The 26,942-nt window shown below is 42.9% G+C and overlaps 1 protein-coding gene across 2 annotated transcripts in view; it reads left to right on the top strand.

Annotated features, from left to right (window-relative positions):
- PDXDC1 (pyridoxal dependent decarboxylase domain containing 1) overlaps nucleotides 1-26,942 on the top strand; it is a 46,315-nt gene that overhangs the window by 9,117 nt on the left and 10,256 nt on the right. For both annotated transcript variants that reach the window (XM_081169486.1, XM_081169485.1), the window contains exons 2-15: nucleotides 10,317-10,390; nucleotides 11,547-11,612; nucleotides 12,285-12,368; nucleotides 13,866-14,012; nucleotides 14,519-14,708; nucleotides 16,343-16,411; nucleotides 16,495-16,573; nucleotides 17,631-17,715; nucleotides 19,232-19,280; nucleotides 20,207-20,308; nucleotides 20,462-20,587; nucleotides 23,404-23,454; nucleotides 24,407-24,470; nucleotides 26,135-26,211. In XM_081169486.1, the coding sequence (XP_081025612.1) occupies nucleotides 10,317-10,390; nucleotides 11,547-11,612; nucleotides 12,285-12,368; nucleotides 13,866-14,012; nucleotides 14,519-14,708; nucleotides 16,343-16,411; nucleotides 16,495-16,573; nucleotides 17,631-17,715; nucleotides 19,232-19,280; nucleotides 20,207-20,308; nucleotides 20,462-20,587; nucleotides 23,404-23,454; nucleotides 24,407-24,470; nucleotides 26,135-26,211 (1,263 nt within the window). The remainder of the gene's footprint in view (nucleotides 1-10,316; nucleotides 10,391-11,546; nucleotides 11,613-12,284; nucleotides 12,369-13,865; nucleotides 14,013-14,518; nucleotides 14,709-16,342; nucleotides 16,412-16,494; nucleotides 16,574-17,630; nucleotides 17,716-19,231; nucleotides 19,281-20,206; nucleotides 20,309-20,461; nucleotides 20,588-23,403; nucleotides 23,455-24,406; nucleotides 24,471-26,134; nucleotides 26,212-26,942) is intronic.

Below are 26,942 nucleotides of genomic sequence, written 5' to 3'. Positions count from 1 at the left end.
AAATGATTACTTTTCTTAGGGTAGCAGTGGGACATAGCTCAAGTGGTAGAAGGCCACCTCCTTGAGACTCCAATCCTATACTCATGGAAGTGAGCTAGTCCCACTGAAGTAAACTGCACCTACTTCTGAGTAGATGTGTCTAGGATGGCACATCCTAACGGTGCTACCATTAGCATTTAATATATTTCAGGCTTTGTTTTTGAGGTTTTTAAAACCAAAAGGAGAGGAGAAAGAGGAACCCTCATTCTCAGTGCTGAATATTGCTTGATAGGCATTTATTTTATTTATTTATCCATCTATCTGGCAAGAATCATATCTTGTCTATGTATAATATATCCAACCTAGCTTGCAATCGCGCAGGGCTGGCCCTACCGTTAGGCAGTGTGAGGCAAAAGCCTTGCACAACAGATGATGAAGGATGGGGAATGGACAGAGCTGCATGTGCCATGTGATCTGCCCTGCACCCTCCTAAATGAGGCTTCTGACCTCAGGTGCAGTGGAGGAAGCTGCTGTCTTGTTGCCACTGTCAAAGTGTGATTCAGTTGTTATTCTTGCCAGTTTTTGTACAATGGTAGAATGAGGTGGCACCTTGTCCTTTGCCTCAGGCAGCAAAATGTTGCAGGTAAGCCCTGCAATCCAGCTGGAAACACACAGACTTTTTTTTTTAAAAGAAGCAGTCTCATTCACAGAAAAAAGGAAAAAAACCTTAAATTCTATTTATGTGTCAATATTTTACATATTGGCTTAAAGCGAGAGACTATTTATGCAGGCTGTCTACCACATAGTCTCTCTCACAGGAACTGCCAGAGGCCTTGATGTAATAATAGTGATGTAAGCCATCAAATAGAATATATCAAGCTCCCTTATAACTGAGGCAAGTCATTGTTACATCTGGGAATGACCTCTAAGGTTTAAGACATCAATGCCAGTTAGAATAGTGGGCAAAATGAACTCAGTTGTCTGACTCAGCATCAGTTGCTTCATATACACATAAGCTGCCTGGCCACAGCTCATTGAGTTGATCTGTAAAGTCACAGGTTCAATGTCTTGCATCTCAAGTTAAATGGATGTCAGGTAGCAGGTGCTGAAAGCTGATGTCAGTCAGAGCAAAGCAGGTAATACTTGAGTTTGGCAGACCCAACATCAGGCTTCTTCATATGTGCAGAAGTGTAATGCTCAGTGGTACAGCATCTACTTTGCATTCAGAAGGTCTCAGGTTCAGTCACCAGCATCTTCAGAAAGGGCTGGGAAGCAATCCTAACTTGAACCTTGGAAAACTGCTCCCAGTCAGCGCAGACGGTACTGAGCTAGATGAACCAATGGTCTAGTTCAGTATAAGGCAGCTTCCTATGTTTGCATTACGATGGGGTTGTGCCATGGCACCATGGGAAGTTCCAAAACCTTGGCCTCTCCCAATATAATAAACATGGCTAGCAGGTGCTGGGAGTGGGAGAAAGCTCTTGCCTCAGTCCTTGGGAAGCCACAGCTAGTCAGAACAGAGTGGATGACAGAATGGTTAGGTGGGCCAATGTTCTGACATGGTCATTGACAGCGTCATACGTTTTGTGAGGAATGGCAGTAGCTCCATGGGTTGGCGTGTATGAAGTTGTGGATTAAATTCGTGGCATTTCCTGAAAAAAGGTCTCCGGTAGGAGAGCTGGGGGAGACCCTTCTTTAAACTTTGTAGAGCTGCTCCCAGTCAGAATGGATTGACAGTCTGATTCCATATAAGGCAGCTTAACATTCATATCATCATTATTTCAAGACCAAATATACTCCTTCCGGGAGAATGTGTCTCTATAAATCATAAACAGACACCTGTAGCTTTTTGTTCTAGTCTTACCTTTATGACATGCTTGTTTTCTGTGTGCAGGGATCGTTAACTTGTGTTTGTTTAAGGGCACTTAATCATGTGAGCCCCTACCTGTTGTGTGAAGTAGTACAGTCATCAAACAGGTTTTCCTGCTCTTCTGTTCTTGAGAACTAGCAACAGGCTAACATAGATAACCTTTTTAAGAAGCTGTTGGGTGCTTGCGACAAACACTGGGGCAGAAGGGCAGAACAAGAAGATGCTTAGTTTTTTACTTCCCCTTTAAATTGCCCTTTCCCTGCTTATATGTATGTAGTTATAAAATATGTATTTATAACTATAAAGTTTAAGTTGCCTCCTTTTTAAGTGGGGAGTTAGTTTCATACTTATTTCTCCCATTCTTTATTGGTTGCTGTGTGTGTTTTTAAAATGTGGGTAGGTGAAAGGGGGAATACTGTTTTTAACTCTGAGGCTCCCAAGTGTGTTCATTAGTAAGAGCCATGTAACAATCTATGCAAAATTTGAGAAATTAAAATTAATAGGATCTATCCATTGCAACCAAAGAAGTTTATAAACTTGGATTCTTTGTGTAATCTACTGGTATTTTTGAGATGCACATTGTCACTTGCTGTTAGAGAAATATGTACTACCATTTTAGTTCAAGGCAGAGCTTACTCCCTATGAATCTCGGAACATAAGGGCAGAGTGGAATTTCAAAAAGACCAGCTCTCACAAATACTTTCTTTCTTCATGGGGATGTCTTTAAAACAAGGGAGGGGAAACTCTTCCATCCCAAGGACCATATACCCTCATCCAGGGCCACATGCTGGTGGTGGGCAGGGTCAGAGAACACTGTGGCTGGAACACTGGATTAGACTCCTACTTTTGTATGGTAGGCTACATTCCAGCCATTCAAAAGTCAGAGGTTTCTACACACAAGCACACATCCTCTAACTAGGCAAGCAAGAAACACAGGCAAAACACATTATTGCGAGGCAAAAGCATTCAAGAAGGGCATGGAACAGGGCCACTGTTGGCTGTCCCCTGGGGAGAGGGGACATGACCTGGAGAGGACTGCAGACTCTGCAAAATCCCAAGGGCTGAACAGAGATAATTGGAGGGCCACATTTGGGAACAGATGAGGTTCCCTGACCCCTGCTTTAAAAAGTACCCCTGTTAGAACTCAGAAGTTTCTGTCGCCTTGTTTTGTGAGTCATTCTTTAGACATGTTTCTGGGGCAGCTTCTTTCTAACACAATAAACCAGTGGAAACAAGAGCAGCTGTTGGATTGTGGCAGAGACCAGTTCAACATGTCACCAGGGAACTGGAGGGAATAATTGTACTAGTACAACCAGGCATCCTTACTGTTTTTTTCTGCAATATTTCTCACTCATGTTTGTGTAGCTATATATAGAATAGATAATCTTACATACCATGGGCAAGCAGAGAAAATCCAGGTGTTGTACCTAGTGTGGTGTCCTAAGGCAGGATTTAAAAGATGCTGCTGATTTTTATTTTCAAGGCCACATGAGGGACCTTGGTGCTCATCACACATTTTGCTCTCTTTAACATATGCACAAACACCCATAAAAAGCTTGCACCTGCTGCACTTGTGTTTCTGGGCCAGGTTCAATGGTATTGCATTAATTTGTAATGATAACATCTTCAGTTGCACTTCATCCTTTGTCTGCCTCTCCGACCATTGAGATCTTTGGAGGAAGACTTCATAGTCCTCCATGAGCTGTGCACAGGGTTGAGCTGCATGCTGCTTACAAATCTACACTCAAAGTGAACTACAGATTAATGAGAGATACTAACTTAAAAGTCTTAAAATTGGCCAGCATGAGTGAGAGAAAAAACCTGGTTCTAAGCAACCACCGAATGCTCCTGTTTTACAAGTTAAAACCGTGAAGACTGAGAAATAAACAATTATCACAAAGCCGAGCATGGTAGAATATATTTTTTATTTATATAGAGAACTTGCTATTAATAATTTGTTCCAAGTTGGACACTCTTGCCTATCTATTGCAAATGAACTAGAGATCCATCTTCTTCCTGCCCTAAAGTAGTGAACATTCAGACAATTACATTTAGGGTCTCCTATGTTTTAACAGCTTTTGGAGTGACTCTGTTTGAAAGCCGTTTGGACCAAAGAGTAACAGAAATGTGACTATAGTTCTTGATTCTGAAGGATTAGAGATACTTCAGGAGTACTCAGCTTAAGAAATGAAAATTCATTTGCCAGTTGATATAGTGGGATATTTCCCCCATTAACATTAGGTCTGTTACCTGCTTAAATAATTCTGGGTGCATCTAATGGGTTGATCTAAAAATACGTGTAAAAGCCATCATGCTGAGGATAAAAGCATGCTTCTATGTTTATTTTGGGGGGATATGGAGCAGCTCTAATTAACAGGAAGTGTCCTGTCATTATGGAATCAAGATTTCAAACAAACTTGTTTATCCACATTTGCAGAGGCCAAGGTTCTTTGGTGGGGTGGGTAGCAAGTCAGCATTCCCTCTACTGCCACAGCTGATGCCTTTCTTAGCTGGTGCAATTCTAAGCATATCCTATTTCAGTGCTGAATTCTTGAATGGCTAGTGGGGGGTGGGACATTCCTGGTGGGTGAATTGCAGGGCCCGCAGCCATGGAGAGCTGAGTTAGGTAGGGTAATGCCATAAGTCTGTTGCCCAGAAGCCCTGAAAACCGTAGAGCTGGATCCCCTGAAATTGATGGAGGAGGTGGGGCATCACCTTTTGCAGGCATAGCCATGGAACCCACTGAGCAGTAGGTCTCTAGGAAGCCGTCACTGTGCCATCCAGTCTACTAACTCAGCAACAGCACCCCCATAGTTGTGTTGCTTGCCCACTTTTTATAACTTTAGGATATTTGTAGCCTGCGTTTCAATTTGTATATGCAAAATTCCACAGCAGTTGAGTGGACAATAAAACATGGGTTGGCTGAGATGTGAGTGATTTCTTTCCTCCCATCCACCAATAATGTATGTGTGAACACAGACATAACAATTTTACTCCATAGGGAGTGACATTCTGCAGGCATTATTGTCTGAAACTTACCTATCTTGACACTGTGTATGTTTGAGAATTGGTTTTTAAAAAACTGAATTGAATTTGCCGCTCTGTCCTGACCACCCAAATCAGTACAGTATGGCTGATGGAGGGGGGGACCTTTGAGGTATCTCCACTTTGATAATAATAATAAAGTTCAAATCTCCATTGGTCCAAATGAATTAATCCATTTTAGGACATTTTCTCCTATAAGGAAACTGGTGTGTTCAAAGCTGCTTACTGTTTTCACAGCACTTGCTGTCGCATGAAAAAAAAATGCTTTGATGTCATAGGTTGAGACTCTTTCTGTGGTTTTTCTTTCTGTTATTCCCACAACATCATGATAGTTTTTGTTGAATAAAACTGATGGATGAATCTTTTAAAAAAGTACTCTGTGTAACAAGGAAGTAGAAGCAAGTATAATGAAATAGCAGTACATTTGTAAATACATTTTAAACAAATAAGGAATTGTTTTAGTATGTATATGTGTGTATATAAGAAGGCGAATTATACTAATTTATCTTAAAAATATCAGGATGTTGTAATAACATAAAGAGCCTCAAACCATGGCATCAAAGCATTTAATAATAAATAAAAATCTTAGGGGAATTTGTATAAAATTAATGTATGACAGTCGACAGTTTCTTGTCCTGCACAAACACGCAACACACGCACACAGAAACAGCCACTACTTTCAACTGTACTTTGTAAAATATGCCTGTGCGGAATTACCTATAGGCATATTGCATTCTAATTCCTACATTGAAGAGCTTTCTGTATAGAACTTTGTGATAAGTGAAGCAGACTTGAGTTGAAAACAAAACTTGTCTGGCTAGATTGCAAACCTGCTAATTAGTATCTTGCTGGCATTCTTAGCATAGGAGAAAGGGTGTTAAAAGAACAGAATGGAGATCCACTATGGATTTGATGGGTGAAATGAAAGAAGAGGTGATGCATTGTGGTGTAGTGGTTAAGAGCAGTAGACTTGTAATCTGGTGAACCGGGTTTGCATCTCCACTCCTCCACATGCAGCTGCTGGGTGACCTTGGGCTAGTCACACTTCTTTGAAGTCTCTGAGCCCCACTCACCTCACAGAGTGTTTGATGTGGGGGAGGAAGGGAAAGGAGAATGTTAGCCTCTTTGAGACTCCTTCAGGTAGTGATAAAGCGGGATATCAAATCCAAACTCTTCTTCTTCTACTACTTCCACATATTTGTTCTTAAGGAAAGCATTTGGCTGTATAAAGGCTTTTACGGGATAGTGAATGGAAGAGGAAGCTTCAGGAGAAATAATGAGGAAAGGGGACTGTGAGAACAGGTTGATCGTTGGACTCTTCGCTTTATATGCTATTTATTTGTATTTTTATCCCATTCTTCCTCCAAAGCGTTTGATCTTTGGACTTAACTTACATGCTATTTATTTGTATTTTTATCTCATCCTTCCTCCAAAGAGCTCAGGACAGCATGCATGGCTCTATCTCATTAACTTTGTGAGGTAGGTTTGGCTGAGAGATAGTGTTTGGTCCACAGTCACTCAGTGAGCTTCATGGCTGAGTTGCCCTGATTCTAGTCTGACTCTCAGGACACTTGCAAATCTTCAAATTGCAGTCTCTCACTAAGAGCCATTATACAGCAATCAACCCAGGTTTACCACCAAGCATGCACAAGTGTTTTCAGACACCTGTTGTGTTGCAGTCTTACTTCACATTTTGCAGTGAGAACATTTTTAATGTGTAAGGTGTACATCTACAATATGTACTATGTTGAAAGGTCCTACGAATCGCTCCAGGTAAATGATTATCATGGTTGTCTGGCTGCTGTTACTGCTGCTGCTGCTTCTTGTTGTTAGGTAGATCACTGGCTAATGGTCTAAGTTTGGTGGTTGATGTTTCCTTAATGTGAGCTCATGAATGATTAGGAAGTACTGTAGCTGGGAGATTTCCATTGAGAGTTAATCAGAGCTTTGAAAAAATGGCACCTACATTTATAGAAAGGGCTGATATACGTTAGGGGTATGTGCACTTGTATGTGGGTAGGTCACATCCACAATATGCATTTTAGGTACATTGCTTCCCCCAAAGAATCTGGAGAGCTGTAGGTTGTTACGGGTGCTGGGAATTGTAGTACTCTGTGGGGCAAACGGCAGCCCTCAGGATTCTTTGGAGTAAGTCATGTGCTTTAAAATGTATGGAGTTAAAGTGATTAGAGAGCAAGTGAGAGATGGAGGAAAGACTGGTGTCTTCAGGTGCTGAGTGCCTCCCTATGGCGATCTTTCATGAGGCAGCACAGGGGTGGGGAAACTTCTCTGGCCCATGGCCCAGATCTCAATCTCCCTGACTACTAGCGGGCCAAATTTGGCAGGTGGGTATGGTTGTCTACCTGTCAGTCACCTGATGTCATAGTGACATAATGACAAAGTGATGCCCCACTTTGAAACCCTGATTGTCTGGACTTCTAAACACAGTGCAGGGCTTTCAAACAGCCCATTGTAAACATTCCCGTGCTCTTGTGGGAACTCTGGAGATATGTACAAAGGGCATTCAGATAGCTTCAGACTTCATCATGAAGGCTGTTTGAAAGGCTCCACTGCACTTTGAAGTCCTGAAAACGGGGGTTTCAAATCACAGCGCTGGGAGGGACATTCTGTTTCTATTGAAAGGAAACTGCTTCACCCTACTTGAGCAAGGCACATTCCTATTGCTCATGAGCTGGTGGGTGGGTGGGGAAACACCTTGATCCAGCAAAGGAATAATTGGGAGATCACTTTAAGCTCCCGCATGTTTCTTTGAAACACACCTACTCATTTACACGTGATGTGTCAGGTACAGGGAAGATAGGTGTGGCTTCCTGAGAATGGCCTGAAGTAACAGACCTACTCCCTAGCAGGTGTGCATGCCACTTGTTTCTTTGTATGTTCCACATGTATATTTGCATATCTCCAGTTCTGTCTCCTTTCAGTGAAAGCACTGCTCCCCTGAAACTTCTCACTGCTCTCAATCCCATTGTCTTTTTCATTCTTCGAGACCAACATGGCAACAGTTTGTTTCAGAGTGTGCTCATGCATGCTTGTATAAATACATTTTCCATAAAGGCTATTGTCGTAATAGTCTTAATGTAAAACTTATTTTTTTTGTAATCAAACCATGCTGTTGTTTTCATCATTGAGATGACTTCAGGATTCTGGGGCAGGTTGTATTTTAAGGCATTGCACATAGCCTTTGAATATTTTATCATGTTGGAAAACTGGTAGAAGTTGATGTAAAGTTTTGCCAGTGGTACTACCAAAAGGTTTTCAAAGATGACAGTGTAAAAAGGTTTGGTCAATGGTGCAATCTTCCACATTTTTACTCTTGACGTCAATCTCATTGTGTTTATTGAGGCTTACTTCTAGATACTGCAACCTTAGCATGTGTGTATAAATACCTGGAAATATACATTTTATAGCATTCTTGCTTCTGGTTGGCTGTAGTACTGTATAAAAAGATTGCTGGACTAGATGGACTGTAGTCTGTTCCAGATGCTGAACATTTGATAAAGCAACTCCTTCCTTCATTTCAGTGGAAGGCATTGAACTGCATGTTGTATAGGCTTGTTCAGTGGAAATGGGAGCACCAGAAAGTTAGGAACTCCAAATAAATAGACTCTCTGGTTTTTACCTTGAAACTGAACCCACAAGGAATCATTCTCACATCAGTGATTGATCATCTGGTGAGAGGAGCACTTGCAAGCGGGGAGAAATTAATTTGGATCCTTTGGGAGTTCTGCCTTCCACTTGGAGTATCTTGATAATAGATGCCTACAGACCATTGGGAATAAACTTCCTAGAGCTTCTGCAACCAAGCAATGCATTACAGCATCTGTAAAATGCTATCTCTCTGCTGTCATTTAAAAAACTAGATTAAAACCCTAGAACTAATGAAGAAATTTGCCACTGTGCCAATCATATGAGGAAAGAGGAGGCACACCATTTGTTCAAGCTTACGTTTGGCTTCCTGACTGCCTTATCTGATTTGTATATTACAATTGTTGACTCGGCTCTCCCTTTTCATACATGTGCAAAGGTTGCTACAGGTTCACCTTCAAGTGTCTCAGGTACCACACGCCACCTGCTAATCTGAAGTATACACAATAATTAGGCGGATGTGTAACCATGGCTTCATTTTAACTTCTATGTGCAATCATATTCACTTTGGACCTGTTTCCCTTACAGTGCATTGTCGTATTGTAGAACATTTTTCTCATTTTGGATATTTTCTTTTCCGGAGCTCCAGGCCACATAACAAATGCAAAAACATGCTTACGACACTTGGAACCAATTTGTACCTTATGAATTGGACCAAGGAGAAGAACGAGGCAAAACCGCGTGGTCTCCCGGGCGTAAAGGGGCGAGCCGAGGGCTGCCCCGACCTTAAGTGGCCTTTCTAAGGCCCGCCCCTGCCGCCAGCCGATTGGCTGGCGCCACAGGGGATGTTAATTGGGGGAATCCCGGTGGCCTCCCGCGAGGCTGGCACCAGCCTCGCGAGAGCGAGTGTGGTTGGTGTCGTGATCCCGCAACCCCCCCTCCTCCTGACGATCGGAAGGGGCATTCTCACAAATGGCTTGCTCACATGAGTGGTGGAAACATTGAAGAGGGGCTTAAGGAACTTGCAGCAGTAGCAGCTTGTATAACTGAGTTGTAGTCCAGCAACATCCAGAGGACCACAGATTCCCCATCTGTATTTTATAAACGAGGGTTTCCAATCCCCAGCATACCTTGCTCATGGAAACCATTGTTGCATCTTTTGTGAGTGAGCTTCTTTGGTACTGCACTGCTCCTGCAAATAAACCATTTATGTGAGCAGATACTCATTCATCAGAACATCCACAGCTTAATAGAGGTCATGGCTCAGGGGTAGAGCAAATGGCTTGTTTGCCAAAAGTCCTAGATTCAATCAGTGGCATTTCAGTGCAGGGCTGGGAAAATAGACTTGCCTGAAACCCACTCCTAGTCAACAGAAGATGATTCTGAGCTTGATGGACCAATGTTCTGACTCTTTATAAGGCAACTTCCTGTAGCGAGGAGAACTTTGTTTTTCATTTCTGGACAGAAGAAACTTCCTTGAATGAAAAAAGGGATGTTGGATTTGTAGGCCTGAGCTTTTCAGACTGTTGGAGGACAGGCATTTCAAAGAGCCTCTGCCTGAGTGGCCACCAAGACATGTAATTCTTGGAAGTAGAAGTGGGCTTGTATGACTTTGGCTTTGTTCAGATGTAATAGAATTCCATAGTTCCCTGTGGTGAGGTCCTGCTTATCACAAGCCTTGGGCCCAGGTCCTCCTCCTTCGCACACAAGGGGAGAAATCTTTCTCAGAACATTTATGCAATTAATGCTATTTGCTTGATTTATTCCATATTGGTGTGTTAAAAAGCTAACATAAATATTATTATTTTAATAACAGATGGTTGACCCTACCTTAGCAGAAATGGGAAAGAATCTTAATGAGGCGATGAAGATGTTGGAAGACAATCAAAGGTACCTGCTAATAGCAGCCTTGAAGAACATTCAGGAGTGTTAAAAAGACATCATTGCTGATACATTTTCTGCTCAGTCCAGCAGAGCCTATTGTTGTAGTTGCAATAACAAAATCCCCTTTTGATTTTGTAATGAACAATTAGATTTGTCATTGAAGGACAGCAGTCGTGCTCCCCTGACCATATCCCGTGATTTGGGGCAGCAGCAAGATAGACATTGCATTCCTAACACTTCACACAACCTGGAAGCAGCTTCATAGGATGGGGTGATTTTCATTGGGACCACAGCATGGGTACAAAGGGTTAAAATAAAAAAGTCTACATCCCCGTGCATCATAGTTCTGATCCACCCTCTCCACACCTGCTACATACTGTTTATAAAAGAGGCAGCCAGACGCCAAGTTTTTATCATCTCATGTAGTTTGGCCCTGCATGAGAACCACTGAGAACTCACACAGCCTCACTTGCTCATCTCTGGTCCAGGTGTTCAGTCTTCGTGGTGCACTAGAGTATGAAAGAACTCTGGCAGCTGGCCAAGACAAAAATCCCATTGCATTTATGGTGGGTTAGGTTGCTTTGCAAATATGCCTAGTCTAGAATTTCCCTTTAAGCTTACATTTAACTGTTCTGAAGACAACAGGTGTTTCATATCCTTTTGCAGGTTCCCAACCCTAACCCCAACCCTAGGTTTTATAGTTAGGAGAAAATGATTCTTGTATTGCATAGGATGTGAGAAATAATTAAACTGGCTTCTGTTGTAGCAGCTAAATTGGAAGCACTCAAGAAAATACAAGTGAACTATCTGTAGGTCATAAACCTTAAGCTTTAATTTTTTAAAAAATAATAATGACATCACAAATTGTCAATAGGTAGTGTTGTATTTCCTGTTTTGAAGTTAATTTTATATGGCAAATTGTCTGCTGACAAATATTTTAAACAATATTTTATCATTTTTAATACCTGTTTTAGTCATTTCTTTCAGTCGGTGTTTAACCTTTAACATCCCATTAGAACAGATCAGGTTCAGCAATCTAGAAACTACTGAACTACTAAAAAAAACAAATGGCTTTTCCTTTGAAATCAAGTTGTAGTGGAAATTTTGTGTGGCTTAACCAAGGGCAGGATTTAAACATCTCACTGTGGTATGTTCAAACTAGGAAAGTGGAGGAAGAAAACGAAAAAAAGTATACAAGGAAAGATATTCCTGGACCACTTCAAGGCAGGTGAGTAACAGGATTGTGAATCATGATTTTATAGTGTATCCTTTATCTTCCCATGCTATGCATACAGAAGGTCTCAGGTTCCGTTCCTGGCATTTTCAGATCTCAGGCACTAGGGCTGGGGGAGAAACCTTGCTTGGAAGGTCAGGGTAGACAATATTTCACCAAATGGACCATTGGTATGTATAAGGCAGCCACATTTATCTAGCCTACAAGCTGCCAAGAATACACTTAACCAGGGTGTTCTCATTCAGTAGATTGCATTGGCAGAGTGGCATAAGCAAGGAGACTAGTCCCCTGTCAGCAGCAGCAAAACAGACAGTCTCTTATTTGGTACTTTTGGCACACTGTTCAAATAAGTCATTTCATTTACTCACTCAACCTGCCAATGCATTGCACAAATAAAACGACTTCAGTGGATTGTGCTCCTTGTGGTTTTTTTAACAGTGAGTCAGGGGTAGAGGAAAATAACCATTGATGATTTCTTTTTCCAAGTCCCCGGAATGTATTTACATTGTGTTTCTAGAGAAATCATAATCTACATTATTATTTCAGAGTTCACGGTGCATTTCTAGACAAAATATTAAAAGCCTCTCAACAAATTACCAAATAAACTATAGTGATGCATTGGTACATCAAAAGGGCCTGATTTTTGCATTCTTTTTCTCCCCTTAGTGGACAAGACATGGTGAGCATTCTCCAGTTAGTTCAGAACCTTATGCATGGAGATGAGGAGGAGGAATCGTTGCAGTCTTACCGGTAAACAATTGTACATGTTGGTTTGGACCCAAAGGTGTTCTGCTTGCAAGAGCGGCTGTCTTAGAGTGTTGTGTTGTACTGTTGTACTGTTTTATTGTTGTTAGCCGCCCTGAGCCCGGCTTCGGCTGGGGAGGGCGGGATATAAATAAAAAATTATTATTATTATTATTTATTACACCTGCTGCTAGAGTGTTGCATGAGAAAAACTGAAAGCACATGCAGTGATGTTGCTCCACCTGCTACATCATACGTATGACCTCTTGGAACAAGCAGCTGCATAAGAGCAGCTTACCTGTTATAGCTCTTCCCTGAGCTTTCAGTCAATGTTTGTGGAATGATGCTAGGGGCCATTTTACTTTCCACTCATAGTTATTGGGATGAATAATAATAACAAAGTTTTCCTTTATTATTAAATTCATAACTTATTTAAACCTATTTGTATCGGAACACAAGAGGGCACACTTAATTAAAGGCTTTGTATATTCCTGATCCAATAGATACTCAGATAAAGCAAACTAGATTCATTTTTTTCAGACTGCTCTCTCTTAAAGAGATACGTGCTTTGCTTCATTACATTATTAATGGGAAATTGCATGCAGCATGAAATAATTTCTGCTTTGGTGGCCCCATTTCTTCAGATTGCCTGTATCTTTCAGAACACTGAATTGATGACAATATGAACAATCTGAATCTTTCGGGAAAGAGATTCTAAGTGGACTGCAAGCCTAAATTTCTGCTGGAAATAGCTCTTTCTGTGGAAATGGCTGCAGCTCAGTGATAGACCATAAGCTTTACATGCAAAAGTTCCCAGGTTCTACCCCTGGTATCTCCAAGTAGGTTTGGAGAATATTTCTGTCCGAAACCCAGCAGTAGCTCATTATGACGGAGGCGTAGAGGCACCGGACGGCCACTGCTGCTAATGTGGAGCTCCCCTGTTCTCACGGCTGCTGACTTTCCTGTCCCAAAGAGGGCACCACTGCTGCCCCTGGGAGCATGGCACTGCCTCCTCCACCACAACCACCTGCCCATGTGCCACAGCTGCTGAACCCTGGAGAGCTGTTGCTGGTCAGTTCAGGCAGCTGCTTACATCCTGCCTTTCCAATAAAACGTTCAAGGCATCTTGCAGTGCAGCATTAGCATACAATAAAAGATTAACCAATAACATTAAAAAAAAAACCACAGGGACAGCAAGTAAGATAGCTTAAAATCAAATACCTGTCTAAAAAGAAAGCTCTTCACAGAGCAGCAGAGGAACATGCGAGGGGAGCTGTTTTATTGGCTTTAAATATTGTTTCAGTTTAAAAAATTTTGTCATACATCTCTTTGGGATATTCACAATATCAATATTTGAAATACAAATACGGCTTAAACCCGAGTTCCAGGGAAATCAACACATGACCTATTTTCAGGAGGTTTTCAGAAGGATTTGCTGAGCAAAAATGAGACGCATGATTTCTGCAGCATTGGTGGTCGTTCTAATGTGTTTCTGGCTTGCAGGCTTCAGAACGTTGGAGAACAGGGTCACATGGCTCTTTTAGGACACAGCCTGGCAGCTTACATCTCTGTGTTGGACAGAGAGAGGCTCAGAAAGCTCACATCCAGGATCCTTTCTGACACTACACTGTGGCTGTGCAGACTTTTCAGGTATCCTGCATTATGAATGACTTGATTATAAACATTACAGTAAAAAAAACAAAAAAAAAGTTCTGAGTTATAATCCCAAATATATGAAAATGATACAGTCAGTTGGAGTGGCAGTTTTGAAGGTATGAGGCAGCCAGGGTATTCATCGACTGCGCAAACCTTCTCCGGTGTGAAACTGCAGCCGTTCAGAGGTAGCTGGACTCCTCCTCCCATCATCAGCCACAGCTAGCATGGTCAGGAATGATAGGGGTTTCAGTCCAAAAACATTAGGAGGACCATGGATTCCTGACCCCCTGCTTACTTGAATCTTATTCTGGACAAATAAGTGAACCTTTGTATGCAACTGTTCTGTTCATTTTAAGTCGAAGGACAATACCTCCCCCCCCCCCCCGCCTTGAGCATTCAGAGTAGAAAGTGTCTTCCATTTCTGCATAATTGTAATGTTTGGTAAGTGAACTGGTGCCTTTTCTGTAAGCTCATATTTATGTAATAATTTCTCTTAACAGGTTTGAAAATGGGTCAGCGTATTATCATGAAGATGACCGCGAGGGCCTTTTAAAAGTCTGCAGACTCGTGATTCACTCGCACTACGAAGACTATACAACTGAAGGCTTTAATGTGCTGTATAACAAGCAGCCTGTTATATACATTAGCTCTGCAGCCAGAGCAGGCTTGGGACAAGCTCTTTGCAATCAGGTAAAATGGAACTTTTGGGGTCTTATCTGTAAGTGAAACTTTCTTTATCATGTTGTCCCCTTAGCTGGTTTCATTACACATCTATACTTTCTGTTGAAATATCCTTGCATCTGTGAAATAAACTTGTGTCCCTTACTCACATTCAGATGGTATCTTTTATTCTGATGTCCTTTTGTTGCAGAATGTTATAGCTGAGGGAACTCCGAAGGTTATTTGGCCTGCCTGCCTACATTCACATAGAATGTTCTGTATTCCACTTAGTATGACCGCAACCCTGCATACAGGTTGGCTTCAGTGGGATTTAACTCACCTGACTGGATGCAGAATTGCAGCCTATATCTTATCCAAGTTAAGGTGCTTGCCATTGTACCTACTGATGGGAGCCAGTGTAGTGTGATGAGACCCCTGGTTGACTCTGAATCCAATGTGGATGCCCCCCCGCCCTGCCCCCAATTCCTTCAGGCAGGCTGTTGTTTCGTTTTTAATTAAGGTGCTTGGCATGTGTTCATCAGTTTAAACTTTTTATGTTGTTTCTTCAAATAAAAATGCTTAGAGGCTGCTTGTGGGGAGTGTGGGATGGCTTCATAGCTGTCAGAAGGAAGAGCCAATCAGCACTCAGTATAGGCTGCTTATGCTGGAAATGGGAAAAACCGATGGCTTCTGAGCTCAATTCAGTTTGTAAAATTAGACATCTGGCCCAAAAGAGCTGTGCAGTCCACTGGGGACTCACTGCTCAAGATATAAATTTAAAAAATTAAAAAATTGTCTAGTATATCTGAAACAGTGTATCTGAAAAAGTGTGCATGCACACAAAAGCTTATACCCAGAACAAACTTAGTTGGTCTCTAAGGTGCGACTGGACATTTTATTATTATTTTTATTTATTTCGACTGCATAAGACCAACATGGCTACCTAACTGCTCAAGATACGTATACATAGAACTTAATAACCTCCCTGCTGTGACACACTTTACCTGTGCCAGGTGGTCCTTCTCTCAGATTTCCACATATAAACCAAGGTTGGGTCCGTTGCATTTCAGTTCTTTTTGAACCTCAAAGTTATGGTTAACGTCAGTGGCAGTTTTCTTTTCCAAATGATAGAGTAGCTCTGTGAGATTGAGGCCTTTCAAGTTGCAAGCTAAACCTGTGTTTTCTCTATTCTGCCATAGCATACCTCCTCACTTAAATTACACACACATTATACTTCATCAGTTTAGATTTCTCAACTTTACTTTTGTTTACATGTTGAGAAGCATAATAGTGCTTTGACCCTATCAGAAAGGTTGCCAGCTGGGTATTCCACTAAAAGGGCATCACAACGGATAAGGCCCATGGCTAAATTGCCATCTCCTTCCCCACCCACCCCCGCAACAGTATCTCTGGCCAGACTGTCACCTACTGGGAAAGGTGGTCCAGAAAGTATTTAGACCCCCAGCCATTTAGGGCTTTATAAATTAGTGACCTTAACCTGTGTTTAGAAACAGTGCAGATCATGGTGAATGGTTGCAACATGGCTCTGAATAAGCGGATCTGAATAAGCCCATCTTAGCCTTCTTCAAAAACATGCACAAACATGGAAACCTGAAACGCTCGGATCACATTAGGGATATAACTTCTGTCTCTTCCCTCTGCAGCTTGGTTTGCCTCTTTCCTGTATGTGCCGGGTGCCTTGTAACACCATGTTTGGATCTCAGCATCAGATGGTAAGTTTGAGCAGAAGCAGCAGCACACGGCCTTGTTCCATTTGTGTACATAAATAATTGTTCCCTCCTTTGCTTGGTGGCAGGATGTTGCTTTACTGGACAAATTGATTAAGGAGGACATTGACTCTGGAAAGCTACCAATATTGCTAGTGGCCAATGCTGGTAGGTATCTTTAGCAGATGAAATTTGACTACTACTTCCCCGCCCCATGCACTTTCTCGCCTACTCCCAATAGAACCTCAAATTTCTAATTTATAGATAGAATGCTGTTAACTGGCTGCTTTATATCTGAGTTGTCAGGCTTGGTCCTAGTTTTCACAGAGGTAGCAAGCCAGTGTCTGGGCTGTTCCACTTCACATTTGCAGGTGGGGGCTCCCATGATGGAATGCCCCTCCACACTCACTAACTAAATAACCTGACTATGAAGTCTAGAAGCCTCTCTTCTTTTAAATGAGAGCTAGGATTGTGCCCACAGCAGAGAGGGAGGGAGAGTAGGGAAACCTATGCTTCTCTGAGTTAAACTGGCCTCAGGCATGGGAGTGCTAGCCAGTGCCCAGATGACAGCACCAGGAGTATTCCAAAGGGGGAGAAGCTCCCACTCTGGTCCCTCTCAGTGCAACATTAATTAGATTCTGGGTGGGGCCTGCATGCAGCAGCGCAGCTGAGCCACACACCAAGTCTCAGTAGGGCTGGTTGACCGCACCCCTGGCTATTTCTTTCTCAGCACCCCCATATGCTAGGTACAAAAAAAGATGCCTGCTGAAGGTGGGGGATCTTGGTTTCCCAAAATTTAGGGCTCAGGTGGTCACTGAGTTGCTTGGACAGTTGAAGTGCTCCATGCAAACATTCTTATCAAAATAAAGCCCCCATTTCTGGGCACCGTACTGTTAAAAAAACACACAAGGCTACTGGAGTGTAGCTTGAGGCAGGACAAGCGCATCAGCTGGCTGGAAAGGGAAGCCATGCTCTCACGTCTCCACCATGTGTTGACTGGGAGGCAAATATTCCTTAACACAGGAAGCCTGCCCTGGGGCAGTTGTTGCTAAAGGAGTATTGGAAAAAGAAAAGACTGAACGCTGCACTACTTGCTGTAAAACTTTACGTTGTTGAAATGGAATTCCAACTAATTCTGAGCCTAACAAAGTGCCATGTTAAGTGGCTGCGGCCGTTAGTGACATCTTTTTTGCATTTGGATTGTTCTTCTTCCCTTTCGATGCAGGTACACCAGGAGCAGGGCACACAGACAAACTTGGGCGACTGAAAGAACTCTGTGAGCAGCACGGCATGTGGCTACATGTCGAAGGGTACAGTGCCATTTTAATGTAATGTTAAGTTGACTAACTGTGCATGAGATCCCCATGAAGGTAAATAACACGTGCACAAATGGCATGGCCAGGTTTGTGCATGGTTTTGCGTCTTACTTCTTCATTAGTCACTCCCCATCCTGAAATACAATCCCCTTTTAAAAATCTCCTAAACTAAAAACAAGTGAAGTGACTGTAAAAAAGGAGAAGGCAATAGATGCCATTGATTAAAAAATTGGGGAGATTTTGATGAACGGGTTTTCACAGAGCTGTTTCAGGGAGAGTTTTAAAGGAAAGCACAGTGCTGTACAAGAGCTACCTCTGTTGAGAACATAGGCGCCGACTCCATGGGGCTTGAGGGGGCCCGAGCCCCCTCAAAAAATCGTTTGGGGGGGCTCTGCCCCCCCAATAATCTCCGGCGCCCCTCCAGCAGAGCGCCATTGCCGCCCCTCCCCCAGCCCAAAATGCACAGGGTCGGGCTGCATGCCTCCTGCCCTCCCTCCCGAGCAAAAGCTCCACCCAATTTCCTTCGGAGCTGATTAATAGGCGCAGCACGCTCTCCCCTATTCGCTCACGAGGAGGCGGCGCCACTTTATTTGCATATTCATGAGCTTATTTATTATTCATGAGCTTTCCCGGGCCCCCCCCAATATTTTTTATAAGTCCGCGTCCCTGGTTGAGAAGAAGGGTTTTACCTATATTGCCAATGTGCAATGCCATCCCCAAGAAAAGGAGTATGCCAGACTGCAGCCAACTGAGCATGCTTTGTCGCCCCCCACGGCCCATGGTTCATAAAGACATTCCAAAAAGCCTATTTCGTTGCTGTGCATTTGTGGAAAACAGAGACACAGGAAACTGCTTTGTGCTAAGCCAGATGCTTCTTCTGCGACAGGTTTACAAACTGGAATGAAGTTACAAATGAAGTAGGCAGACAGAAACATTAAAATCTAGCCCTTAACCTGGGGTAGGCAAGCTAAGGCCCATGGGCCACAAACGGCCCACGGGGGTCGTTATCCGGCCCACGAGCCACCCCCGAACCGAGCTGCCCACTCGGTGAGTCCCCACGCGCTGTGCTAAATTGGTGCAGCGCAGCACGGGGACTTGCTTCTGTGGCGATGAAAATTGTGTTTGTGCATGCGCAGACGCCAAAAATTGCATCTGCACAGACACCGAAAATCACGTCAACGCAGATGCCAGAAATCACGGGGTGGGGGGCGCTCATATTCATGCGCAATCCAGCCCACTGAGGGATTTCTGCTGGAGTGAACCAGCCCAGGCAAGGTAAACCTTGCCGACCCCTGCCTTATCCACTAACTGGATTAAAACAAAGTGTCTCTTTCAGATCCAGAATCTTGGAATAAATTCTACAGTATTTGCATTAAATATACACATACAGCTTCCCTAAGTACAGAATCATAAAATATTTAAAATGAAACTAAAGCGAAATTTAGAAGCATTTAGAGAAGGGAAGGAATATCCAGTGTAATCTAAAACGGAGTTTTCTTGTTTCTTTCAGGGTGAATTTGGCTACTTTGGCTTTGGGTTATGTCTCTTCATCTGTACTGGTATGTTTCTGCTTTCTTCAGTGTGGGTTTAGGGCTGGTTTGGGGACTGAATTTATTCTGTCTCTTTTCAGACCATTGATCATGATATCCTCCTGAACCGACTGTTCAAGATGGGTTTTAGAGGTGCAGTGGTTTCATTATACCTACAGTCAAGTCCAGATAGTAACGTTAGGGGAGTGCTTTTTTACTCCCTTGAACTTGTGCTATGGGGTCCTGCAGGGCCCTCCTTTTGGTCCCCAGTGTTATTTAACATCAACACGAGGCCATTGACAGCAGTCATTTCAAGTTTTGGTTCAGGTGTTGTCAGCGTATTGACAGCAATATACTGATGACAGGCAGCTCCATTTCTCCATTGGTAACTTCAGCTCTGAGCTACTGCAAAGTGAGGCTGCCTTGGCCTGGAAGCCCCAGCTGCTAAACCACTGGTGAAGAGAGATAACCAACAGCATGCAACACCTCTGTTGAAACATCTGCAGTGGCTGCCCATATGCTCCAGGTTGAGGACTCTTATATTAAAATACAAAGCCCTGAAGAACTTGGATTCAAAATACCTTAAAGACTGCCTTCCCCCTTATATCCCAACTTGATCACTGAGATCATCTGGAGGATGTCCTCTGTGTTTCTGAGGCCCAGCTGTCTTCAGCTAGAAGTCAGGCATTTAGTGCTGCCAAATTCCACAAAAGTGGACTGCTCTTCCAGCAAAGATCCAGGAGGCATCCTTACTGCTAATTTTCAGGTGTCTCCTAAATACTTTTTTATGCCAACAGGCCTCTGAATTCGTTTAATCCCCACCCCAAGTTGAGCCAGTCATTTTCATTATTGTTTACTTTTTTTTAGGCTGGTCTCTCATTTTTAGAAGTTTGGCTCATGGGTTCCATTGTTTTGAGTTGCACTGAAATAATATAACTCTGCCTTTCTTTCTGCAGGCCGCAACCAAATGTGACAGCATGACCCTGACTCTGGGGCCCTGGCTAGGTCTCCCAGCAGTGCCTGCAGTGACTCTCTACAGACATGAGGATCCTTCTTTGGTAAGCTTATTTCTTTGTATATATGCTCACTGCTTGATCCAAAGCTCCAAAAGGTTGGCAACCCCTGCATCCACCCTGAATTTTTCACATACGATGGAATAACAAATCCAGCAAAAAGTAATGAATGCAAATTTGTTGTTGTTTTGTTCACAGTCCTTGGTTGCAGGCTTGACCTCTAGCCAGGCAGTTGAGAAGCTGCGTGCTCTGCCTCTGTGGCTCTCCTTGCAGTACCTTGGACACGATGGGATTGTGGAAAGAATAAAACATTCATCTCAGTTGGTAAGAAGTTTGGCATTGCTTTGGCTCTTATGCATCTCTATGGATGAGCTGGCATTTCACGTTTTACGTACATAGTGGTGTTGCTGCATTCTCAGTCTCCAGCCAAAGAAGAGATGAGTTATTTGTGTGTGTCATATGCGTGCGTGAGATGTAACACAGGATACCTGTAAATGGGTCACAGAAAGTGTTTTTTATTTTATTTTATTATCCATCAAAACAGCCATGTAGGGCTGATTTTGGCCAGAGAAACAATGTTAGGAAAGGAGATTTTAAGTTTTCCTTCACACACCTTTGCCCTGATCTGAATTCCTCCAAGTAGCTATTGGCCTTCTTTGGGGGCAGGGCAGAGGGAAGAAAATACAGCTGAGTGTTTTTTGTTTAAAGAAAAATCCCCAGTGGAGATAACAGAGACTTTGTGGGGGGGGGGGGAGTAGGGCTTTAGATTGGGGAAATGATGCAAACAAAGACATTTAAAGACCCATCTTCATATGCTGCTGCTCCATTCAAAACTAGGGTCTTTGACAGCTGCTTTGAAGTAAGTTTGTTCAAGCAAAGAAATCTAATCATAGGTCCGTCACATAATTTATGTGAGTCTTGTAATATAATGATTCACTGTTTGAAGGAGGCAGCTGACCTAACATTTATGCTCTACAGCTTCTCCATGTTCCCAAGGAGAAACCGAGGTGGTGGAGCGGAGCAGGGCTTGATTGGCAAACTGCAAATGGTCGCTTATATATGAGCTTCCAGTAGAGGAAGTCTTTTACAGGCTTCGTATAATTGTTTGCCAACCCTCTGGTGGTGAGAGCGTGAAACAGTTGACACATCTTGTCACCAGTTCGGAAAGACGTTGGCCACTGCCTTCCTGTGCTTGGGGCCTTGCCCTTTTGATCATGGGCCTGCATGCTGCAGTGAGTCACCGCTGTGCGTTTTCCCAAGGCACTTCCTGTCATAAAAGGTGTCAGGAAGTAGGGCTGACATCAGCAGGATTTTTTCCTTTTAGTTGCTGCTATTTTCTGTATTGTTTTAAACGGCCTCTTAGCTGTTGTATTCTGTACAGCACCTTTGAGATGTGGGTGGGCCGTGATTAATAAATGAACAATCAGGCACTTGTTAAACCTTGGCAGAGGGACTGCTGCTCATCACCCCCTGCCTCTTGTGCTACAGCCTCACTCCTCCTTGCTTTGCTGTCTGCTGACCTGCCTTCCCCAAATGTGAAAGCAACAGCAAGACCAAAGAGAACATGCAGGAGCAGCAGCAGCAGCCTCCACTTGCCTTGTGGAGCAGTGAGGCAGATTGGGACCAGAAGAGGAAGAGCAAGGGATTGGGCAGGGGTGGCAGTGGGAAGGAGGAGGAGAGGGTGGCTGGGGGGACCCCCTTAAGGCATCTTGTCCCAAAAGCCCCAAGAGTCAACCCTGATGGAAAACCCCAGCTGATGGAGGCGGGGGCGAGTGTTGGCCATAATACCTCATTGTTTTTAGCTGCATAGTGAGTCATTTTCAGTCCCCTGCCTCCTCCACACCACATCTCTAAAAGCTGTTAAAAAAGAAAATAAAAGCCTGATCAGGCCTTCCTTGTTTTCCTCCTTTCCTTGGTTTTGGAAGTGGTCTTTTTAAGTATCCAGCTGGCAAAGATGACTGGCACCTGCTCTATATTGGTCTTGCTGCTTGGAGAAAGTTCTGTTGTTATCCCCCTTCCCACTGGCATTAGAGTGTGATGTCCACCCTTACCAGTACATTCAGTTATCACCGTTGAAGGGATACACTTTCCCCACTTATACTCAGGACAGTTGCATGTACTTGGGTGGGTACGCGTTGTCCTTTTTAATGAGCACTGGATGAGCATCTTACGTATTTTGTATTGTCATTTGTTTTATATTTTTTCTGGTTTCAGTTTGCTTGTCGTTGATTTATTCTGTCAAGTCAACTTGAAACACCTTCTTTTGTATTAAGTGGCTGAGAAATGTTAATGATGATGATGATGATCCGTAATACAGTGGTACCTCTGGTTGCGGACGGGATCTGTTACAGAGCTCCGGTTGGATCCTGAGGTTTTCGCTACCGGAGGTGCTTGTTGTGCGCATGCACGCAGCACTTCTGAACATGCGCGTGTAGTGAAACCCGGAAAAATACTTCTGGGTATGCTGTGTTCGCATCCTGAGGTTTACGTAACCAGAAGGTTACATAACACGAGGTACTACTGCACCTAAGGGGTGCCCTCATCAGAGCCCTCAGAAACAACCCTTTGTGTATGCAGTAATTGACCAAAGCCAGTAGAGGTGAACAGTTTGTGTTGCTAAGGAACGCATCATCCTAGGAAGACTGTGAATATTGCTCTGCTTTTTAATAATTTAATTGATTCTTAGAAAATCTTCATGCTGCAGCTTTCAGGCTTCCCAACAGGGGCCATTTAGGAAGCTTTTATAGGTGGCTGCAAGAGCAGCCTACTTGTCTTTCGACCAGGGGGAAGTGGTGGTGTTGATGACTTGAGGCGCTTTTAAATTAAAGCAGCTAAAGGCAAATTCATGTTGCCATTTAGCATTTTATGTTGCATTTTTTTAAAAAAGTGTGAAGTGCTTTAGGATCTTGATTTCAACCTCACAAGGACTCGTTGAGCAAATTTGTTGTTATTCCATTTACAGATGATGGAGGGACCACTAAGACTAGTCTGCATCTTAGATTGATTCTGGCTTGCTACTACAAATTTAAGTCTTGATCGAGCTGACACACCAATCAAGAATTTAATGAGTTTTGTAATGCTTATGTAGTTGTTGTTTGTTTAATCTCTTTCCCGCTCCCAACTTTCATCTACTCTTTTAGAGTCAACGGCTGTTGGAAAACTTGAAGAATCAGGATTTTATTAAAACCTCAGTAAGTTTTTCTTTTGCACCTTAATTTTTTAAAACAATAGCAATAATATATTAAGCCCATAACCCACCCTATCTTCTTGCCACATTCCTGTTTCAGCTTAGGAAAAGTGGTCTTGTTTCATATATAGTACAGTGACAACAGTGGCACAGACCTTGAGGTCTCAGATTTCAGTGGTGCCCTGTGCGACGCGAAAATTTTGCACCCCCTCCCTGCCTCTCACGCGCCATTGCAAATCATAGTTGCAACGTCCCTGCAGCGCCCCTGAGGCTCGACGCCCAGTGCAACTGAACTGGTCACACTTCCCTAAATCCACCTCTGGTGACAGATTTTAGACAAAATCCAACGCAAACAGGCATTGCCTTCTAACGAATCTGGACGGTTGTGTAAAGAAGTATGTTTGAAACCCTCTGTGATTCTTTGCCTGCATAAACTGAGCTGTGGGTCTGGGATAATAACACCTGTCATAAGTGGGAGGTGTTTTACCACCTTGGGGAATTCAGTGGGTCTTACACTTGGGAAAATGCTGATTGGACTGCAGCCTTGGTTTTTATATTTTACTTTATCACATTTATAGCCTACCTTTCTTCCAAGAAGCTCAAAGGTGGCATATTCTCTTTGTCCCGATTTTATCCTCACAACAACTCTTGAGTCAGGTTAGGCTGCAAGATTGTGACAGGCCCAAGGTTACCCAGGGAGTTCCAAGGCTCAGCAGGGACTTGAACCCTGGTCTCGCAGATCCTAGTCCAACCCTGTAAACCACTAAGCCACACAGGCTGTCTTTCAAATCTGGTATCTTGGTTCTCTTGCAATTTGAATGTTAGCACTAATGCCAGATGTGGTAATGACATGGGCCCTGGAGAATTAATTTTCTGTACGCAGCCTTAAGATGCTCTCACAACATTTTGGAACGTGGGTTTTATTTTTATTTTTTTCTGAATGTCCCATTTCTAAGGTTGAAGATGAACTTAGCTCTCCTGTGGTGGTATTTAAGTTTTCCCCAGAACTGTCACATATAGGTGAGTAGAGTTCAGTGAAAATACATTATAATCACATTGCTTTTGTTGATTTTTATTATGAACACGTTTGAAATTTGAATTCTTATAAAAGAGAGCTGTTTTGACTAAAATAATAGCAAATGCGAGTTCTTTCATTTTGTTGGAGAGGTGTTAACATCTATATTGAACTTAAGACCCTATTTTTGAAGTTTAAGGTAAAGGTAAAGGTACCCCTGACCATAAGGTCCAGTTGTGACTGACTCTGGGGTTGCGGCGCTCATCTCGCTTTAGTGGCCAAGGGAGCCGGGGTTTGTCCACAAACAGCTTCCAGGTCATGTGGCCAGCTTGACTAAGCCATTTGAAGTTTAGCCATCTGTATTTCTCACCACAATACTCTTCTTCCTTGGAAGTTTTAAAGCAGAGGCTGGATGGCCATCTGTCATGGATGCTTTAACTGAGATTCCTGAAATGCAGAGGGTTGGAACTTGATGAGCCTCGGGGTCCCTTCCAACTCTACAATTCTATTACCCCCCCCCCCAGCTTTTCTTCAAAGGTGCTGCAGAGGCTGCAGCTTTGAACAGAGAACTATTTCCCTACCATAAAAGTTTGGGGTCTTTTAAAAAGCAAATTTGTTGTTGAATCCACTTTAATTCTGCAAACCCAAGAGTTGTATCCAACTTAAGTTTAATTCAGAGTACACCCACTGAAATTAATAGACCTAAATATGTGTGCCTTGCTCATTAATTTCAACGAGAAGAACTGTTCTGAGAATAACTACTATTGGGAACAACCCTACATTTCTGATTTTGATTTGAATCCCTCCCACAAAATACTGACAGTCTGGAGGGCACTTCAAAGGCAGGATACAACTGTAACAATAGCAGATCCGTGTCATTTAATCACTTGCTAAAAGTTCAAATAAATACAACTGTCTTCCTAGGGCAAATATTTGGCAACTTGTATCCTGTGGGTGTTTCCTTTCTAATATGCAACATTAAAATGGGTGGTTGTCTTCTTTTTCTAATGGTAAGCTTCAAGCACAGCATTTTTACATGCATTACAGAGAATTTTAGCTCTGGAGCATAAAAAGGAATGAAAATGCAATTTACTGTAGAAACAGTTAAGAGGTAATTCTTAAGATATGGCTTGAAAACACACAGGATCTCTTTTTGCTGCAGAAAATAAAGGAACACTAGTTGGAGCAGCTAATACGTGCAACCTGTACCCAGTTTTAGTCATACTCAGAGTAGACCTATTAAAAATGAATGGGCCATAATTTCAGTGGGCCTACTCTGAGTATGACTTGGCTGATTACAGCCCATAAATGTCAGAGCTCTCCCCAATCTCATGCATTATTCCTGCTGACAATTCCTGTCACATTTTCGCATTCAAAGCTGCCATAAGTCTCCTGTAGATTATGTGTGGTTTCAAATCAGACTCAGGTCAAGCATTTGTTACGACCAGTGCATCAAAGTGCTGAACATGTTGTGCTTCCATACCTAAACCTTCCAAACTTAAGTTCTTGGTTCCATGTCCAAAAAGTGCATTATATAAAATATGAAGATATGAATGTTCACTTCTGTATCAGTTCAAGGGAGAAAAGTAGGATGAATGAATTATTCTTTAGCATCTGCCAAAATGTTTTTAACCCAGGAAATTCAGTTTCCCTTTTTCTTTGAATTCAGATCATATGTTACATTCTGCCCAAACACCTACAATTACTGGCAATGAGAGATACATTTGTGATACTTTTAATCAGTGGGTAAGTATTCTTCCTTATCTCTTCATAGGCATGCCAGACATCGGTCAATCAAACATTTTGAGTATAATCACTGACCCCTTTGTGCAGAGGAAAACAATCCCAATACACGCTGCTTATGTCAGGTCTTTTGTCTGACAAGCATTTCATTTGAACGACTTGAGTGGGTTCTAAAATTTACTGATTCAGTGCAGGAGCAGCTGCTATAGTGTCCCAAAGGCATAGGCAAACTCAGCCCTCGAGATGTTTTGGGACTAAAATTCCCATCATCCCTGACCATTGGTCCTACTGGCTAGGGATCATGGGGGTTGTAGGCCAAAAACATCTGGAGGGCCGAGTTTGCTTATGCCTGGTCTATAGTGTTACAACAGAGCATAGACATGGAGGCAGCTCTTGGTGGCATGGCCTTGATTGAGTTTACCTATATGCTTCTTTTTCAAAAAGAGCTGTGTCCATAGCAGCTTACAGGCTCATTTTATGTGCCCTCAGTTATTGTGTTAATCTTCCCCATGAGGTCATGCTGCTGTTGGGAGCGGTACATTCCACCTGGTCAGCTTTCTGAACTTGGGGATGGGGCTTAAAATAGCTAAGCCTTCCCCCCGCCCCTTGTGTGCACAAGCAGCCTGATTCCCAGGAGGCTTTTAGAGAGAAGATGGTTGGTGGTCAAGATTCCTATGGCAGAAACTCGGGGGACAGACCAAAGCATGATGCAGCAGCACTCGCAGAAGCTTAGC

The sequence above is a fragment of the Podarcis bocagei genome (genome assembly GCF_964188305.1).
Source record: "Podarcis bocagei genome assembly, chromosome: 14".
Lineage (NCBI taxonomy): Eukaryota > Metazoa > Chordata > Lepidosauria > Squamata > Lacertidae > Podarcis > Podarcis bocagei.
This window is presented reverse-complemented; position numbering and strand designations above follow the sequence as displayed.